The sequence below is a fragment of the Oncorhynchus mykiss genome, chromosome 20 (assembly GCF_013265735.2).
Source record: "Oncorhynchus mykiss isolate Arlee chromosome 20, USDA_OmykA_1.1, whole genome shotgun sequence".
Taxonomy (NCBI): domain Eukaryota; kingdom Metazoa; phylum Chordata; class Actinopteri; order Salmoniformes; family Salmonidae; genus Oncorhynchus; species Oncorhynchus mykiss.
Genome location: NC_048584.1, coordinates 46,202,528 through 46,223,710, shown reverse-complemented (window position 1 = coordinate 46,223,710; position 21,183 = coordinate 46,202,528). Strand labels below are relative to the sequence as shown.

General features: G+C 45.0%; 1 protein-coding gene across 4 annotated transcripts in view; it reads right to left on the bottom strand.

Annotated features, from left to right (window-relative positions):
* Positions 1 to 21,183, bottom strand: part of disc1 (DISC1 scaffold protein) — a 130,349-nt gene that overhangs the window by 85,239 nt on the left and 23,927 nt on the right. For all 4 annotated transcript variants that reach the window (XR_005038030.1, XM_036956449.1, XM_036956448.1 and 1 more), the window contains exons 3-7: positions 21,020 to 21,089; positions 6,105 to 6,255; positions 4,417 to 4,513; positions 3,851 to 4,083; positions 3,307 to 3,361 (exon numbers count right to left, since the gene is read on the bottom strand). Coding sequence is in view for 3 of the 4 variants with exons in the window: in XM_036956449.1 (XP_036812344.1) it covers positions 3,307 to 3,361; positions 3,851 to 4,083; positions 4,417 to 4,513; positions 6,105 to 6,255; positions 21,020 to 21,089 (606 nt within the window). In the remaining variant the exon portion in view is untranslated. The remainder of the gene's footprint in view (positions 1 to 3,306; positions 3,362 to 3,850; positions 4,084 to 4,416; positions 4,514 to 6,104; positions 6,256 to 21,019; positions 21,090 to 21,183) is intronic.

Below are 21,183 nucleotides of genomic sequence, written 5' to 3'. Positions count from 1 at the left end.
TTGTCTTGTGCTCTACTCTACCCTGCTGTGCTCTACTCTACTCTGGTTGTCTTGTGCTTTACTCTGCTCTGCTGTGCTTTACTCTACTGTGCTTTACCCTGCTGTGCTTTACCCTGCTGTGCTTTACTCTACTGTGCTTTACCCTGCTGTGCTTTACCCTGCTGTGCTTTACTCTACTGTGCTTTACTCTGCTCTGCTTTACTCTACTGTGCTTTACTCTACTGTGCTTTACTCTACTGTGCTTTACCCTGCTGTGCTTTACTCTACTTTGCTTTACCCTGCTGTGCTTTACTCTGATGTGCTCTACTCTGCTGTGCTCTACTCTGCTGTGCTCTACTCTGCTGCACTCTACTCTGCTGTGCTCTACTTTACTCTGTTGTGCTTTACTCTGGTTGTCTTGTGCTTTACTCTGGTTGTCTTGTGCTTTACTCTGGTTGTCTTGTGCTTTACTCTGCTCTGCTGTGCTGTGCTTTACTCTGCTGTGCTTTACTCTGCTGTGCTCTACTCTACTCTACTCTGCTGTGCTCTACTCTACTCTGGTTGTCTTGTGCTTTACTCTGCGGTGCTTTACTCTGCGGAGCTTAACTCTGCGGAGCTTTACTCTGCGGTGCTCTACTCTGCTGTGCTCTACTCTGCTGTGCTCTACTCTACTCTGCTGTGCTCTACTCTACTCTGCTGTGCTCTACTCTACTCTGCTGTGCTCTACTCTACTCTGCTGTGCTTTACTCTGGTTGTCTTGTGCTTTACTCTGCTGTGCTTTACTCTGCTGTGCTCTACTCTACTCTGCTGTGCTCTACTCTACTCTGCTGTGCTCTACTCTACTCTGCTGTGCTTTACTCTACTCTGCTGTGCTTTACTCTGGTTGTCTTGTGCTTTACTCTGCGGTGCTTTACTCTGCTGTGCTTTACCCTGCTGTGCTTTACTCTGCTGTGCTTTACCCTGCTGTGCTTTACTCTGCTGTGCTTTACTCTGCTGTGCTCTACTCTGCTGCGCTCTACTCTGCTGTGCTCTACTTTACTCTGTTGTGCTTTACTCTGGTTGTCTTGTGCTTTACTCTGGTTGTCTTGTGCTTTACTCTGCTCTGCTGTGCTGTGCTTTACTCTGCTCTGCTGTGCTGTGCTTTACTCTACTGTGCTTTACTCTGCTGTGCTTTACTCTACTGTGCTTTACTCTAATGTGCTCTACTCTACTCTGCTCTACTCTACTGTGCTTTACCCTGCTGTGCTTTACCCTGCTGTGCTTTACTCTACTGTGCTAAACTCTACTGTGCTAAACTCTACTGTGCTTTACTCTACTGCGCTTTACCCTGCTGTGCTTTACCCTGCTGTGCTTTACCCTGCTGTGCTTTACCCTGCTGTGCTAAACTCTACTGTGCTAAACTCTACTGTGCTAAACTCTACTGTGCTTTACTCTACTGCGCTTTACCCTGCTGTGCTTTACCCTGCTGTGCTTTACCCTGCTGTGCTTTACTCTACTGTGCTTTACTCTACTGTGCTTTACTCTACTGTGCTTTACCCTGCTGTGCTTTACCCTGCTGTGCTTTACTCTGCTGTGCTCTACTCTGCTGTGCTTTACTCTACTGTGCTTTACTCTACTGTGCTTTACTCTACTGTGCTTTACTCTGCTCTGCTTTACTCTACTGTGCTTTACTCTGCTCTGCTTTACTCTACTGTGCTTTACTCTACTGTGCTTTACTCTACTGTGCTTTACTCTACTGTGCTTTACCCTGCTGTGCTTTACTCTACTGTGCTTTACTCTGCTGTGCTTTACTCTGCTGTGCTCTACTCTGCTGTGCTCTACTCTGCTGCACTCTACTCTGCTGTGCTCTACTTTACTCTGTTGTGCTTTACTCTGGTTGTCTTGTGCTTTACTCTGGTTGTCTTGTGCTTTACTCTGGTTGTCTTGTGCTTTACTCTGCTCTGCTGTGCTTTACTCTGCTCTGCTTTACCCTGCTGTGCTTTACTCTGCTGTGCTTTACCCTGCTGTGCTTTACTCTGCTGTGCTCTACTCTGCTGCGCTCTACTCTGCTGTGCTCTACTTTACTCTGTTGTGCTTTACTCTGGTTGTCTTGTGCTTTACTCTGGTTGTCTTGTGCTTTACTCTGGTTGTCTTGTGCTTTACTCTGCTCTGCTGTGCTTTACTCTGCTGTGCTTTACTCTACTGTGCTTTACTCTACTGTGCTTTACTCTGCTGTGCTTTACTCTGCTGTGCTTTACTCTACTTTGCTTTACTCTACTGTGCTCTACTCTACTCTGCTGTGCTCTACTCTACTCTACTGTGCTTTACCCTGCTGTGCTCTACTCTACTCTGGTTGTCTTGTGCTCTACTCTACCCTGCTGTGCTCTACTCTACTCTGGTTGTCTTGTGCTTTACTCTGCAGTGCTTTACTCTGCTGTGCTTTACTCTGCTGTGCTCTGCTCTACTCTACTCTGCTGTGCTCTACTCTACTCTGCTGTGATATACTCTACTCTGGTTGTCTTGTGCTTTACTCTGCGGTGCTTTACTCTGCTGTGCTCGACTCTGCTGTGCTCGACTCTGCTGTGCTCTACTCTGCTGTGCTCTACTCTGCTGTGCTCTACTCTGCTGTGCTCTACTCTACTCTGCTGTGCTCTACTCTACTCTGCTGTGCTCTACTCTACTCTGCTGTGCTTTACTCTGCTGTGCTTTACTCTGGTTGTCTTGTGCTTTACTCTGCGGTGCTTTACTCTGCTGTGCTTTACTCTGTGCTCTACTTTACTCTGGTTGTGCTTTACTCTGGTTGTCTTGTGCTTTACTCTGGTTGTCTTGTGCTTTACTCTGCTCTGCTGTGCTGTGCTTTACTCTGCTCTGCTTTACTCTGCTCTGCTTTACCCTGCTCTGCTTTACTCTGCTCTGCTTTACTCTGCTCTGCTTTACTCTGCTCTGCTTTACCCTGCTCTTCTTTACTCTGCTCTGCTTTACTCTGCTCTTCTTTACTCTGCTCTGCTTTACTCTGCTCTGCTTTACTCTGCTTTACCCTGCTCTGCTTTACTCTGCTGTCCTTTGCTTTACTCTGCTGTGCTGTGCTTTACTCTGCTCTGCTTTACTCTGCTCTGCTTTACTCTGCTCTGCTTTACCCTGCTCTGCTTTACTCTGCTGTCCTTTGCTTTACTCTGCTCTGCTTTACTCTGCTCTGCTGTGCTTTACTCTGCTGTGCTTTACTCTGGGAGGAATGGTTGAGTTGCCATGCCACAAAGTAGGGGTCGTGGGGACTGCAACTGAAACTGTGTCACTCTGTATAAGAGTGTTTGCTGAATGTCTAAAATGTCAATATAAAAATAACCTTACTTTAGCCGTAGCATCTTTAATGGACAGACTCAGTGATTGCTCCTGATCCTGGAGTCTGCAAGGGAAGAGGAAGACAGGAGGAATGTTATGGACAGACTCAGTGTTCCTACAAGGGAAGATGAAGACTGGAGGAATGTTATGGACAGACTCAGTGTTCCTACAAGGGAAGAGGAAGACTGGAGGAATGTTATGGACAGACTCAGTGTTCCTACAAGGGAAGAGGAAGACAGGAGGAATGTTATGGACAGACTCATTGTTCCTACAAGGGAAGAGGAAGACAGGAGGAATGTTATGGACAGACTCAGTGTTCCTACAAGGGAAGAGGAAGACTGGAGGAATGTTATGGACAGACTCAGTGTTCCTACAAGGGAAGATGAAGACGGGAGGAATGTTATGGACAGATAGATCCTTTGAAGATGTTCATATTGAAACATATCTTTTTTTTAAATTCCTAACTTGGTTTGATAAGATTAGTACAGATTTTCTCAGGGAACCCCACGTGTGGAGAGACAGTGATCCTGGAGAAGTTAGGATTAGTACTGACCTGAGTATGGCTTCAGGGGGAGAGACACAAATCCTGGTCCTGCTCTGTGATGTTACCAGGTCATTGAGGGCATTGCCCATGTCTCTGAGCTGTGTGTGGCTACAGCTGCGCAGGGCGGGTCCTTCAACCTCCTCAGTCTGTAGCTCCTCCTCTTCCTGCTGGATCTGCTGTTCCAGGCTGCAACTCCGAGACTGCAGCTCTCCAAGCCTCCACTGCAGCTCTGCCATCTCCGCCTGGGGGCAGGCCCGAGGGCAGAGAGCATTCATAAAGAGTAGTCTCAGAGTAGGAGTGCTGATCTAGGATCAGTTCTGACTTCTAGATAATAATAAATAGGATTATACAGACAGGGGACCTGATCTTAGATCAGCACTTGGATTCACACTCAATTCAACATTTTACAGGGCATGGGACATTCTTCATTCAACCAGTGTATGTATGACAGGATCCATTTACAGGGCATGGGACATTTCTTAATGTACACAACTGGGTATTTCCTGTAGTATTTCTGCTGCAGGCGTATCTAACTACTTCATTCTACAACGCTCTAAACTGTAGAATCTACTCACCTCCACTATGCGTTTCTCCTGCAGCAAACACTCTCTCCTTTGCAGTGGACCCTGGACGGCTTCAGCCACTTCCCCTCCATCACTCTCCACCTCTTCCCTTTAACAGGTCAAAAGCAGAAAGAATAACAGACATTAACAGTTAAACTAGCATCCTGTGGGTCTGTTCTGTTACCTAGTTAAACTAGCATCCTGGTAGCTCTGTTCTGTTACCCAGTTAAACTAGCATCCTATGGGTCGGTTCTGTTACCTAGTTAAACTAGCATCCTGGTAGCTCTGTTCTGTTACCCAGTTAAACTAGCATCCTGTGGATCTGTTCTGTTACCCAGTTAAACTAGCATCCTGGTAGCTCTGTTCTGTTACCTAGTTAAACAAGCATCCTGGTAGCTCTGTTCTGTTACCCAGTTAAACTAGCATCCTGGTAGCTCTGTTCTGTTACCCAGTTAAACTAGCATCCTGGTAGCTTTGTTCTGTTACCCAGTGAAACTAGCATCCTGGTAGCTCTGTTCTGTTACCCAGTTAAACTAGCATCCTGTGGGTCTGTTCTGTTACCCAGTTAAACTAGCATCCTGTGGGTCTGTTCTGTTACCCAGTTAAACTAGCATCCTGTGGGTCTGTTCTGTTACCCAGTTAAACTAGCATCCTGGTAGCTCTGTTCTGTTACCTAGTTAAACTAGCATCCTGGTAGCTCTGTTCTGTTACCTAGTTAAACTAGCATCCTGTGGGTCTGTTCTGTTACCCAGTTAAACTAGCATCCTGGTAGCTCTGTTCTGTTACCCAGTTAAACTAGCTTCCTGTGGGTCTGTGTTATTCAGTTAAACTAGCATCCTGGTAGCTCTGTTCTGTTACCTAGTTAAACTAGCATCCTGGTAGCTCTGTTCTGTTACCTAGTTAAACTAGCATCCTGGTAGCGCTGTTCTGTTACCTAGTTAAACTAGCATCCTGGTAGCTCTGTTCTGTTACCTAGTTAAACTAGCATCCTGGTAGCTCTGTTCTGTTACCCAGTTAAACTAGCATCCTGTGGGTCTGTTCTGTTACCCAGTTAAACTAGCATCCTGGTAGCTCTGTTCTGTTACCCAGTTAAACTAGCATCCTGTGGGTCTGTGTTATTCAGTTAAACTAGCATCCTGTGGGTCTGTGTTACCCAGTTAAACTAGCATCCTGTGGGTCTGTGTTACCCAGTTAAACTAGCTTCCTGTGGGTCTGTGTTATTCAGTTAAACTAGCTTCCTGTGGGTCTGTGTTATTCAGTTAAACTAGCTTCCTGTGGGTCTGTGTTATTCAGTTAAACTAGCTTCCTGTGGGTCTGTGTTATTCAGTTAAACTAGCTTCCTGTGGGTCTGTGTTACCCAGTTAAACTAGCATCCTGTGGATCTGTGCTATTCAGTTAAACTAGCATCCTGTGGGTCTGTGTTACCCAGTTAAACTAGCATCCTGTGTGTTGTAGTGTGTTGTGGGGTGGGGTGGTGTGGTGTGGGGTGTTTTGGGGATGGTGTGGGTGGTGTGGGTGGTGTGGGGTGTTGTGGTGTGGGGTGTTGGGGTGTTGTTATGTGTTGTTGGGTGTTGTGGTGTGTTGTGTTGTGGTGGTGTGGGGTGTTGTTGTGGTGTGGGGTGGTGTAGTTGTTGTGGGGTGTTGTAGTGTGATGTGTTGTAGTGTGATGTGTTGAGATGTGTTGTAGTAATGGTACTAACCTATGGTCCTCCATCCTGGCGAGGGCGCTGTGTACTGCCTCTCTGAGTCTCTGGAGGAACAGAGCCACACTGGGCTGTCTGGAGGGGAGACCCAGCCTCAGTGAGCTCCTCTCTCTACACAGCTCCTCCAGCTTCTTACCAAAGCGCTCAGCTGAAACAACAGCACACATATCTGGGTCATAGACCAGAAACAATCCATTGCTGCAGGCCTCTCCTCTACTACTGCTGCTGGCCACTCCTCTACTACTGCTGCTGGCCTCTCCTCTACTACTGCTGCTGGCCTCTCCTCTACTACTGCTGCTGGCCTCTCCTCTATTACTGCTACTACTGCTGGCCTCTCCTCTACTACTGCTACTACTGCTGGGCTCTCCTCTACTACTACTACTACTACTACTACTACTACTACTACTGCTGGCCTCTACTACTACTACTACTGCTGGCCTCTCCTCTACTACTACTACTACTACTACTGCTGGCCTCTCCTCTACTACTACTACTACTACTGCTGGCCTCTCCTCTACTACTACTACTACTACTACTACTACTACTACTACTAACCTCTCCTCTACTACTACTACTACTACTACTACTGGCCTCTCCTCTACTACTACTACTACTGGCCTCTCCTCTACTACTACTACTACTGCTGGACTCTCCTCTACTACTACTGCTCGGGTGGCCTCTACTACTACTGCTACTGGCTCTCTACTACTACTGGTCTCTACTACTACTACTGCTACTGGCCACTCCTCTACTACTGCTACTGGCCACTCCTCTACTACTACTGCTGGCCTCTCCTCGACTACTACTGCTGGCCTCTCCTCTACTACTACTACTACTACTACTACTACTACTGCTGGCCTCTCCTCTACTACTACTACTACTACTGGACTCTCCTCTACTACTACTACTACTGGCCTCTCCTCTACTACTACTACTGGCCTCTCCTCTACTACTACTGCTGGCCTCTCCTCTACTACTACTACTGCTGGCCTCTCCTCTACTACTACTGCTGGCCTCTCCTCTACTGCTACTACTGCTGGCCTCTCCTACTACTACTACTGCTGGCCTCTCCTCAACTACTACTGCTGGCCTCTCCTCTACTGCTACTACTGCTGGCCTCTCCTACTACTACTACTACTACTACTACTACTACTACTGCTGGCCTCTTCTCTACTACTACTACTACTGCTGGCCTCTCCTCTACTACTACTACTGCTGGCCTCTACTACTACTACTACTACTACTACTACTACTACAACTGGCCTCTCCTCGACTACTACTGCTGGCCTCTCCTCTACTACTACTGCTACTACTACTGCTGGCCTCTCCTCTACTACTACTGCTACTACTACTACTGGCCTCTCCTCTACTACTACTACTGGCCTCTCCTCTACTACTACTACTGGCCTCTCCTCTACTACTACTACTGCCTGCCTCTCCTCTACTACTAGTACTACTAACCTCTCCTCTACTACTACTACTGCTGGCCTCTCCTCTACTACTACTACTGCTGGCCTCTCCTCTACTACTAACCTCTCCTCTACTACTACTGCTGGCCTCTCCTCTACTACTAACCTCTCCTCTACTACTACTGCTGGCCTCTCCTCTACTACTACTACTACTGCTGGCCTCTCCTCTACTACTACTACTACTACTACTACTACTACTGCTGGCCTCTCCTCTACTACTACTACTACTACTACTAACCTCTCCTACTACTACTACTACTGCTGGCCTCTACTACTACTACTACTACTACTGCTGGCCTCTCCTCTACTACTACTACTGCTGGCCTCTCCTCTACTACTAACCTCTCCTCTACTACTACTGCTGGCCTCTCCTCTACTACTAACCTCTCCTCTACTACTACTGCTGGCCTCTCCTCTACTACTACTACTACTGCTGGCCTCTCCTCTACTACTACTACTACTGGCCTCTCCTCTACTACTACTACTACTACTACTACTACTACTGCTGGCCTCTCCTCTACTACTACTACTACTACTAACCTCTCCTACTACTACTACTACTGCTGGCCTCTACTACTACTACTACTACTGCTGGCCTCTCCTCTACTACTACTACTACTGGCCTCTCCTCTACTACTACTACTACTACTACTGGCCTCTCCTCTACTACTACTACTACTACTGGCCTCTCCTATACTACTACTACTACTACTGGCCTCTCCTTTACTACTACTACTACTACTACTACTACTGGCCTCTCCTCTACTACTACTACTACTACTACTACTACTACTACTACTGGCCTCTCCTCTACTACTACTACTATTACTACTACTACTACTGCTGGACTCTCCTCTACTACTACTACTACTACTACTACTACTACTACTGGCCTCTCTTTTACTACTACTACTGCTGGTCTCTCCTCTACTACTACTGCTACTACTGGACTCTCCTCTACTACTACTACTACTGGCCTGTCCTCTACTACTACTACTGGCCTCTCCTCTACTACTACTGCTGGCCTCTCCTCTACTACTACTACTGCTGGCCTCTCCTCTACTACTACTGCTGGCCTCTCCTCTACTGCTACTACTGCTGGCCTCTCCTACTACTACTACTGCTGGCCTCTCCTCAACTACTACTGCTGGCCTCTCCTCTACTGCTACTACTGCTGGCCTCTCCTACTACTACTACTACTACTACTACTACTACTACTGCTGGCCTCTTCTCTACTACTACTACTACTGCTGGCCTCTCCTCTACTACTACTACTGCTGGCCTCTACTACTACTACTACTACTACTACTACAACTGGCCTCTCCTCGACTACTACTGCTGGCCTCTCCTCTACTACTACTGCTACTACTACTGCTGGCCTCTCCTCTACTACTACTGCTACTACTACTACTGGCCTCTCCTCTACTACTACTACTGGCCTCTCCTCTACTACTACTACTGGCCTCTCCTCTACTACTACTACTGCCTGCCTCTCCTCTACTACTAGTACTACTAACCTCTCCTCTACTACTACTACTGCTGGCCTCTCCTCTACTACTACTACTGCTGGCCTCTCTCTACTACTAACCTCTCCTCTACTACTACTGCTGGCCTCTCCTCTACTACTAACCTCTCCTCTACTACTACTGCTGGCCTCTCCTCTACTACTACTACTACTGCTGGCCTCTCCTCTACTACTACTACTACTACTACTACTACTACTGCTGGCCTCTCCTCTACTACTACTACTACTACTACTAACCTCTCCTACTACTACTACTACTGCTGGCCTCTACTACTACTACTACTACTACTGCTGGCCTCTCCTCTACTACTACTACTGCTGGCCTCTCCTCTACTACTAACCTCTCCTCTACTACTACTGCTGGCCTCTCCTCTACTACTAACCTCTCCTCTACTACTACTGCTGGCCTCTCCTCTACTACTACTACTACTGCTGGCCTCTCCTCTACTACTACTACTACTGGCCTCTCCTCTACTACTACTACTACTACTACTACTACTACTGCTGGCCTCTCCTCTACTACTACTACTACTACTAACCTCTCCTACTACTACTACTACTGCTGGCCTCTACTACTACTACTACTACTGCTGGCCTCTCCTCTACTACTACTACTACTGGCCTCTCCTCTACTACTACTACTACTACTACTGGCCTCTCCTCTACTACTACTACTACTACTGGCCTCTCCTATACTACTACTACTACTACTGGCCTCTCCTTTACTACTACTACTACTACTACTACTACTGGCCTCTCCTCTATTACTACTACTACTACTACTACTACTACTACTACTGGCCTCTCCTCTACTACTACTACTATTACTACTACTACTACTGCTGGACTCTCCTCTACTACTACTACTACTACTACTACTACTACTACTGGCCTCTCTTTTACTACTACTACTGCTGGTCTCTCCTCTACTACTACTGCTACTGGCTCTCTACTACTACTGCTACTGGTCTCTACTACTACTGCTACTGGCCTCTACCACTACTGGTCTCTACTACTACTACTGCTACTGGCCACTCCTCTACTACTACTGCTGGCCTCTCCTCTACTACTACTACTGCTGGCCTCTCCTCTACTACTACTGCTGGCCTCTCCTCTACTACTACTACTACTACTGGCCTCTCCTCTACTACTACTGGCCTCTCCTCTACTACTACTACTACTACTGGCCTCTCCTCTACTACTACTACTACTACTACTACTGGCCTCTCCTCTACTACTACTACTACTACTGCTGGCCTCTCCTCTACTACTACTACTACTACTGCTGGACTCTCTTTTACTACTACTACTGCTGGTCTCTCCTCTACTACTACTGCTACTGGCTCTCTACTACTACTGCTACTGGTCTCTACTACTACTGCTACTGGCCTCTACTACTACTGGTCTCTACTACTACTACTGCTACTGGCCACTCCTCTACTACTACTGCTGGCCTGTCCTCTACTACTACTACTGCTGGCCTCTCCTCTACTACTACTGCTGGCCTCTCCTCTACTACTACTGCTGGCCTCTCCTCTACTACTACTACTACTACTGGCCTCTCCTCTACTACTACTACTACTACTGGCCTCTCCTCTACTACTACTACTACTACTGGCCTCTCCTCTACTACTACTACTACTACTACTGGCCTCTCCTCTACTACTACTACTACTACTGCTGGCCTCCTCTACTACTACTACTACTACTGCTGGACTCTCTTTTACTACTACTACTGCTGGTCTCTCCTCTACTACTACTGCTACTGGCTCTCTACTACTACTGCTACTGGTCTCTACTACTACTGCTACTGGCCTCTACTACTACTGGTCTCTACTACTACTACTACTGCTACTGGCCACTCCTCTACTACTACTGCTGGCCTCTCCTCTACTACTACTACTGCTGGCCTCTCCTCTACTACTACTGCTGGCCTCTCCTCTACTACTACTACTGCTGGACTCTCCTATACTACTACTACTGCTGGCCTCTCCTATACTACTACTACTGCTGGCCTCTACTACTACTACTACTACTACTGCTGGACTCTCCTCTACTACTACTACTACTACTACTGCTGCATTCACAGAACAGCCCTTACTGACCCACATAAAGCATTCACAGAACAGCCCTTACTGACCCACAAAGTATTCACAGAACAGTGAACATAAATAACTGGTGATTAGAACAGCATTAGTTGGTCACACAGCCCTGGCATGGAAACAGGTCAGGGTACAGAATTAGTCTGAGACAACATCAACATCCAGGAGGAGAGACACACTATATATACACAAAAGTATATGGACACCCCTTCAAATTGGTAGAATAGGCTATTTCAGCCACACCCATTGCTGACAGGTGTATACAATCGAGCACACAGCCATGCAATCTCCATAGACAAACATTGGCAGTAGAATGGAGTTACTGAAGAGCTCAGTGACTTTCAACGTAGGATGCCACCTTTCCAACAAGTCAGTTTGTCAAATTTCTGCCCCGCTAGAGCTGCCCGGTCAACTGTAAGTGCTGTTATTGTGAAGTGGAAACATCTAGAAGCAACAAGTACTCAGCAAAAACTACTCAGCAACAACTACTTAAAGTGGTAGGCCTAACAAGCTAACAGAACGGGAACGCAGAGTGCTGATATACATAGCACATAAAAATAGCCTGGCCTCAGTTGCAATACTCACGTCCAAACTTCCTCTAGAAGCAACATCAGCATAAGAACTGTTCGTCGGATCCTTCACGAAATGGGTTTCCATGGCCGAACAGCCACACACATCACCATGCGCAATGACAAGCGTTGGCTGGAGTGGTGTGTAGTTTGCCGCCATTGGACTCTGGAGCAGTGGAAACGCGTTCTCTGGAGTGATGAATCACGCTTCACCATCTGGCAGTCCGACGGACAAATCTGCGTTTGGCGGATCCCAGGAGAATGCTACCTGCCCCAATGCATAGTGGCAACTGTAAAGTTTGGTAGTGGAGGAGGATAATGGTCTGGGGCTGTTTTTCATGGTTCGGGCCCCTAAGTTCCAGTGATAGGAAATCTTAATGCTACAGCATACAAGGACATTAAATGCTTCCAACTTTGTGGCAAGCATTTGGTGAAGGCCCTTTCTTGTTTCAGCATGACAATGCCCCCTTGAACAAAGCAAGGTCCATACGGAAATGGATTGTTGAGATTGGTGTGGAAGAACTTGACTGGCCTGCATAGAGCCCTGACCTCAACCCCATCAAACACCTTTGGGATGAATTGGAATGGCGACTGCGAGCCAGGCCTAATCGCCCAACATCAGTGCCCGACCTCACCAATGGTCTTGTAGCTGAATGGAGCAATGTTCCATCATCTAGTGGAAAGCCTTCCCAGAAGAGTGGAGGCTGTTATAGCAGCAATGTTCCAACATCTAGTGGAAAGCCTTCCCAGAAGAGTGGAGGCTGTTATAACAGCAATGTTCCAACATCTAGTGGAAAGCCTTCCCAGAAGAGTGGAGGATGTTATAACAGCAAAGGGGGGAACAACTCTATATTAATAGCCATGATTTTGGAATGAGATGTTCAACTAGCAGCTGTCCACAGACACTACATTACCAAAATTATCTCTATATAGCCTAAAGTCAGACAAGAGTTGCATTAAATCAGCCAACATTAATAAATACAACAGTATACTATGGTTAAATACTACAGTATTCTATGGTTAAATACTACAGTATTCTATGGTTAAATACTATAGTATTCTATGGTTAAATACTACAGTATACTATGGTTAAATACTACAGTATACTATGGTTGAATACTACAGTATACTATGGTTAAATATTACAATATACTATGGTTAAATACTACAGTATTCAGAGAGGTGGACTCGAGTACTACTCCAGTCGCACATTTTGCGAATTGAGACTTGACAGAAAGATAGACACTTGACCCAGTCTTGGACTTGAGCTGTATGACTCGAGAGACTTGTTAAGATTTCCCCCTCCCAAAAGGCATCACCCTCCTCTCATCTTGTCGCCTCCTGTCCTCTCACAGCACCTTCTGTTATTTGCCAACCGACCTCCACAGATCTCATCCAGTGGGCGGGAGTTGGAAAAAAAAAAACATTCTCGATGTCACTCAAACTGTATCTGTCAACGCTAGCAGAGAGAAAGACACGAGAGGGTCCACTCCTGTCAAAATCTGTCCCTGCGGGAGTACAGCGATGAGCAACATGATAAGCAGACCGCCTGCCTTCTCACCTTTGGAACAACAACTACTATTGTTAAGAGTGGAGACCATCTCGTCAGTGCATCAAAGCTGGGACCGAGAGACTGAAAAACAGCTTCTATCTCAAGGCCGTCAGACTGCTAAACAGACATCACTAACTGCTGCTGCCTACATTGAGACCCAATCACTGGCCACTTTAATAATTGGATCACTAGTCACTTTAACTAATGGATCACTAGTCCCTTTAACTAATGGATCACTAGGTCACTTTAACTAATGGATCACTAGGTCACTTTAACTAATGGATCACTAGGTCACTTTAACTAATGGATCACTAGGTCACTTTAACTAATGGATCACTAGTCACTTTAACTAATGGATCACTAGTCACTTTAACTAATGGATCACTAGGTCACTTTAACTAATGGATCACTAGTCACTTTAACTAATGGATCACTAGTCACTTTAACTAATGGATCACTAGTCACGTTAACTAATGGATCACTAGTCACGTTAACTAATGGATCACTAGTCACGTTAACTAATGGATCACTAGTCACTTTAACTAATGGATCACTAGCCTCTCTTGAAAAAGCCAAACCTTGACCCAGAAAATATAAAAAACTATCGGCCTATATCGAATCTTCCATTCCTCTCAAAAATTTTAGAAAAGGCTGTTGCGCAACAACTCACTGCCTTCCTGAAGACAAACAATGTATACAAAATGCTTCAGTCTGGTTTTAGACCCCATCATAGCACTGAGACGGCACTTGTGAAGGTGGTAAATGACATTTTAATGGCATCGGACCGAGGCTCTGCATCTGTCCTCGTGCTCCTAGACCTAAGTGCTGCTTTTGATACCATTGATCACCACATTCTTTTGGAGAGATTGGAAACCCAAATTGGTCTACACGGACAAGTTCTGGCCTGGTTTAGATCTTATCTGTCGGAAAGATATCAGTTTGTCTCTGTGAATGGTCTGTCCTCTGACAAATCAACTGTAAATTTCGGTGTTCCTCAAGGTTCCGTTTTAGGACCACTATTGTTTTCACTATATATTTTACCTCTTGGGGATGTTATTCGAAAACATAATGTTAACTTTCACTGCTATGCAGATGACACACAGCTGTACATTTCAATTAAACATGGTGAAGCCCCAAAATTGCCCTTGCTAGAAGAATGTGTTTCAGACATAAGGAAGTGGATGGCTGCAAACTTTCTACTTTTAAACTCGGACAAAACAGAGATGCTTGTTCTAGGTCCCAAGAAACAAAGAGATCTTCTGTTGAATCTGACAATTAATCTTAATGGTTGTACAGTCGTCTCAAATAAAACTGTGAAGGACCTCGGCGTTACTCTGGACCCTGATCTCTCTTTTGAAGAACATATCAAGACCATTTCAAGGACAGCTTTTTTCCATCTACGTAACATTGCAAAAATCAGGAACTTTCTGTCCAAAAATGATGCAGAAAAATTAATCCATGCTTTTGTCACTTCCAGGTTAGACTACTGCAATGCTCTACTTTCCGGCTACCCGGATAAAGCACTAAATAAACTTCAGTTAGTGCTAAATACGGCTGCTAGAATCCTGACTAGAACCAAAAAATTTGATCATATTACTCCAGTGCTAGCCTCTCTACACTGGCTTCCTGTCAAAGCAAGGGCTGATTTCAAGGTTTTACTGCTAACCTACAAAGCATTACATGGGCTTGCTCCTATCTATCTCTCTGATTTGGTCCTGCCGTACATACCTACACGTACGCTACGGTCACAAGACGCAGGCCTCCTAATTGTCCCTAGAATTTTTAAGCAAACAGCTGGAGGCAGGGCTTTCTCCTATAGAGCTCCATTTTTATGGAACGGTCTGCCTACCCATGTCAGAGACGCAAACTCGGTCTCAACCTTTAAGTCTCTACTGAAGACTCATCTCTTCAGTGGGTCATATGATTGAGTGTAGTCTGGCCCAGGAGTGGGAGGGTGAACGGAAAGGCTCTGGAGCAACGAACCACCCTTGCTGTCTCTGCCTGGCCGGTTCCCCTCTTTCCACTGGGATTCTCTGCCTCTAACCCTATTACAGGGGCTGAGTCACTGGCTTTACTGGGGCTCTCTCATGCCGTCCCTGGAGGAGGTGCGTCACCTGAGTGGGTTGAGTCACTGATGTGGTCATCCTGTCTGGGTTGGCGCCCCCCCCCCCCCCCCCCCCTTAAGTTGTGCCGTGGCGGAGGTCTTTGTGGGCTATACTCAGCCTTGTCTCAGGATGGTAAGTTGGTGGTTGAAGATATCCCTCTAGTGGTGTGGGGGCTGTGCTTTGGCAAAGTGGGTGGGGTTATATCCTTCCTGTTTGGCCCTGTCCGGGGGTGTCCTCGGAGTGGGCCACAGTGTCTCCTGACCCCTCCTGTCTCAGCCTCCAGTATTTATGCTGCAGTAGTTTATGTGTCGGGGGGCTAGGGTCAGTTTGTTATATCTGGAGTACTTCTCCTGTCCTATTCGGTGTCCTGTGTGAATCTAAGTGTGCGTTCTCTAATTCTCTCCTTCTCTCTTTCTCTCTCTCGGAGGACCTGAGCCCTAGGACCATGCCCCAGGACTACCTGACATGATGACTCCTTGCTGTCCCCAGTCCACCTGGCTGTGCTGCTGCTCCAGTTTCAACTGTTCTGCCTTATTATTATTCGACCATGCTGATCATTTATGAACATTTGAACATCTTGGCCATGTTCTGTTATAATCTCCACCCGGCACAGCCAGAAGAGGACTGGCCATCCCACATATGCTCTCTCTAATTCTCTCTTTCTTTCCCTCTCTCGGAGGACCTGAGCCCTAGGACCATGCCCCAGGAATACCTGACATGATGACTCCTTGCTGTCCCCAGTCCACCTGACTGTGCTGCTGCTCCAGTTTCAACTATTCTGCCTTATTATTATTCGACCATGCTGGTCATTTATGAACATTTGAACATCTTGACCATGTTTTGTTATAATCTCCACCCGGCACAGCCAGAAGAGGACTGGCCACCCCACATAGCCTGGTTCCTCTCTAGGTTTCTTCCTAGGTTTTGGCCTTTCTAGGGAGTTTTTCCTAGCCACCGTGCTTCTTCACCTGCATTGCTTGCTGTTTGGGGTTTTAGGCTGGGTTTCTGTACAGCACTTTGAGATATCAGCTGATGTACGAAGGGCTATATAAAATAAATTTGATTGATTGATTGATTGACTAGTCACTTTAACTAATGGATCACTAGTCACTTTAACTAATGGATCACTAGTCACTTTAACTAATGGATCACTGGCCACATTAACTAATGGATCACTAGTCACTTTAACTAATGGATCACTAGGTCACTTTAACTAATGGATCACTAGGTCACTTTAACTAATGGATCACTAGTCACTTTAACTAATGGATCACTAGTCACGTTAACTAATGGATCACTAGGTCACTTTAACTAATGGATCACTAGTCACTTTAACTAATGGATCACTAGTCACTTTAACTAATGGATCACTAGTCACGTTAACTAATGGATCACTAGTCACGTTAACTAATGGATCACTAGTCACTTTAACTAATGTCACTTTATTAATGTTTACACGTCTTACATTACTCATATCATACAATGGCTTGCGAAAGTATTGGCGTTTTTCCTATTTTGTTGCCTTACAACCTGGAATTAAAATAGATTTTTATTTGGATTTCATGTAATGGACTAACACAAAATATTACAAATTGGTGAAGTGAAATTCTAAAATATAAAAGACGGAAAAGTAGTACGTGCATATACATTCACCCCTTTGTTATGAAGCCCCTACATAAGATCTGGTGCAACCAATTACCTTCAGAAGTCACATAATTTGTTAAATAAAGTCCACCTGTGTACAATCTAAGTGTCACATGATCTGTCACATGATCTCAGTACATATACATCTGTTCTGAAAGGCCCCAGAGCCTCCAACACCACTAAGCAAGGGGCACCACCAAGCAAGCGGCACCATGAAGACCAAGGAGTTCTCTAAACATGTCAGGGACAAAGTTGTGGAGAAGTCCAGATCAGGGATTGGTTATAAAAAAATATATGGAACTTTGAACATCCCATGGAGCACCATTAAATCCATTATTAAAAATCCATTATTAAAAAATGGAAAGAATATGGCACTACAAACCTGCCAAGAGGGGGCCACCCACCAAAACTCACGGACCAGGCAAGGAGGGCATTAATCAGAGACAACAAAGAGACCAAAGATGACCCTGAAGGAGCTGCAAAGCTCCACAGCGGAGATTGGAGTATCTGTCCATAGGACCACTTTAAGCCATACACTCCACAGAGCTGGGCTTCATGGAAGAGTGGCCAAAAAAAGCTATTGCTTAAAGAAAGAAATAAGCAAACATGTTTGGTGTTCACCAAAAGGCATGTGGGAGACTCCCCAAACATCTGACTCTGGTCAGATAAGACTAAAATGTAGTTTTTTGGCCATCAAGGAAAAAACGCTATGTCTGGTGCAAACCCAACACCTCCCATCACCCCAAGAACACCATCCCCACAGTGAAGCAGGGTGGTGGCAGCATCATGCTGTGTTTTTTTTTCATCGACAGGGACTGGGAAACTGGTCAGAATTTAAGGAATGATGGATGGCGCTAAATACAGGCAAATTGTTGAGGGAGATCTGCTTCAGTCTTCTAGAGATTTGACACTGAGACGGAGGTTCACCTTCCAGCAGGACAATGACCCTAAGCATACTGCTAAAGTAACATTTGAGTGGTTTAAGGGGAAACATTGTATTGGAATGGCCTAGTCAAAGCCCAGACCTCAATCCAATTGAGAATCTGTGATATGACTTAAATATTTTTGTACACCAGCGGAACCCATCCAACTTGAAGGAGCTGGAGCAGTTTTTCCTTGAAAAATGGGCAAAAATCCCAGTGGCTAGATGTGCCAAGCTTATAGAGACACACCCTAAGAACCTTGCAGCTGTAATTGCAACAAAAGGTGGCTCTACAAAGTATTGACTTTGGGGGGGTGAATAGTTATGCACACTGAAGTTCTGTTTTTTTGTCTTATTTCTTGTTTGTTTCACAATAAAAAATATGTTGCATCTTCAAAGTGGTAGGCATGTTGTGTAAATCAAATGATACAAACCACCCAAAAATCCATTTTAATTCCAGGTTGCAAGGCAACAAAATAGGAAAAATGCCAAGGGGAGTGAATACTTTAGCAAGCCACTATTGGTATATACTCTATTTTATACCATCTACTGCACCTTGCCTACACTGCCTGGCCATTGTTCATGCACATATACTCATTTACCCCTTTAGATTTGTGTATTAGGTAGTTCTTGTGAAATTGTTAGATTACGTGTTAGATATTACTGCATGGTCAGAACCAGAAGCTCAAGCACTTCGCTACACTCATGTTAGCATCTGCTAACCATGTGTATGTGACCAATCTGATTTGACATAGTTTATCTGACATTAATTAGTCAATTCAGTCTGTCATCATCATGACATCATGTGGTGGTTGGGGGAAAAGGGCTGCAATTTGTAATACATGTCCAAAATGATGCAATTACAACAGCCTCAACTTTGTTCTAAATATGACATCCCATAAAGAGAGGTAAGAATGAAAGTATTGCTGTGTAGCTAGCAGTGATGCAATGTTCTGGACCTTACTAACATTATTTGTGACTCTAAGCGCACGTCACTACTTCACAGGAGAGGCATTTGTACATAAACATAATTTTTTTTATCAAAATGTGTTTTTTGGGCAGAAATGCCTTATGCAACTTAATAACAAACTTGTATGCCATTTGTAAATATGAATACAATTGTTAAATTACAAATTGGTTCAGCCATGGAAAAAGGCAGGAACCTATCCTGTACAGATTAGTCTGCCATGTTGCAGGCTTCTGTCTATAACATGAGCAGCTCAGTATGTGTAGGTGATCTTTTCTAACACTGTTTTTATTAAAGAAGAATTGACAAAGTGTTGCTAACGCCCTTCACTTTCTGGAGGACCGAGTTTTGAAATCAGTGGAATGTCCTGTGGAAGGAGAGTATGATAGCTAAGGAGATTCTGGCTTTTGATTGCAAATATGCGGACAGAGTCGAAAAGACTACACACAGAAGGCTGTTGTATAAAACAACTGTCTCTGGATCACATCTTCAAACTAAGGGAAATCATGGCATCCGTGATTCTCATCGACGGGGCTGTAGTGGAGCATAATGTGACGGTAATGTGAAGAACAACATGACCTGCACCAAAGTCAAATTAGGATGTAACATTAGGCCAACAAGACAGTGTCCAAGTTCAGAATTTCTCAGGTAGAATGCCCTGCTTTTATTTAGTCACACTCACAACCGTAAGCAATTTTATGTAATTGTCTTGCCATTAACTTGCAAATAATGATCTTGTTGTGAGATTTTTTCCTGTAAAAAATGAATACAACTTAGCTAAACTTAAGACAATGTTAGCTATATGATGTGGTCATTATTTGAACAAGCTAGCCAGCTAACTTAACGTTAGCTAACTAAATAACAACAAGCTAGAAACGACCCCAAACATTGTTTAGAAAGTTGCTTTTAGTAGCCTAGTTTGCTAGATTGACATATACTGAATTCATTTTTAAACAGATGGGTTTATTGGTGTTAAAATATACCAGTTATGCTATTTTGGACCACCAGGCTGCTGATGTCATGCAGCCTGTCGTTTTTTTGTATGTACTTTTTCATAACGACAAGGACAAGTTTGATGTTGGACGAAAATAGAATGTTCATGATGTCACTGCGACAAGTGTATACAGACATTGTATAAACCAGCTTTTAGTATTGAAATCTTTGGTTGTTTATTACACTACCGTACTCACTCTGTTTAGCACATGGCCTCACATGTGAATCCTTAAAGAGATGGGTGGGGCTAAAGCTTAAGAGGTTGTGAATGATGTTGAATGGGTGTAGACAAAGAAGAGCTCTCCAGTAAGTACCAAAACATTAAAGGGTAATTTTCTCAAAAGTTGGGTAACAAATTTATCAACTTTAAAGCAGAATTACGTTCCCATTGTTCCTCAACTGTAGTGTTTGATATACAATTTTTCTAGCTCTGAGTCTATACTTTTATCCAATGTAAAAAACACAATTTCAAATTTCGCTACATAATACAGAGTCAAGCTGGTTGTCCCCGGAGAAAACATCCTAGTGAGCGAAACTGAGACAGAGAGGTGCTGTTTCCCTGTCCAGACAGCATCAGATACATGGTCAACACATACTGAGACAGAGAGATGCTGTTTCACTGTCCAGACAGCATCAGATACATGGTCTACACATACTGAGACAGAGAGGTGCTGTTTCCCTGTCCAGACAGCATCAGATACATGGTCTACACATACTGAGACAGAGAGATGCTGTTTCCCTGTCCAGACAGCATCAGATACATGGTCTACACATACTGAGACAGAGAGGTGCTGTTTCCCTGTCCAGGCAGCATCAGATACATGGTCTACACATACTGAGACAGAGAGATGCTGTTTCCCTGTCCAGACAGCATCAGATACATGGTCTACACATACTGAGACAGAGTGATGCTGTTTCCCTGTCCAGACAGCACCAGATGGGTAAAGAGGTATGGTAGGGCGGGCCAGGCCCTCTAAGGCCACCTATAACGCCGGCCCTGAGACAACATAAAATGAGCAGATGTCTTAGTGTCACACAAAGTCTTTCTTTGAATGTTCCCTCACCTGAGTCATACTCATCCTCCAGGATAGCCTTCTGCTTTAGTCTCTGCAGCTTCCCCATCATGGACTCAATCTGAGACAGGAACAGAATACAGTAGTTCAGTAGTCAAGCACTGTGAAACATCTGCCACAGACAGAAATACGACTAATACCAGGTCAATGTGTTG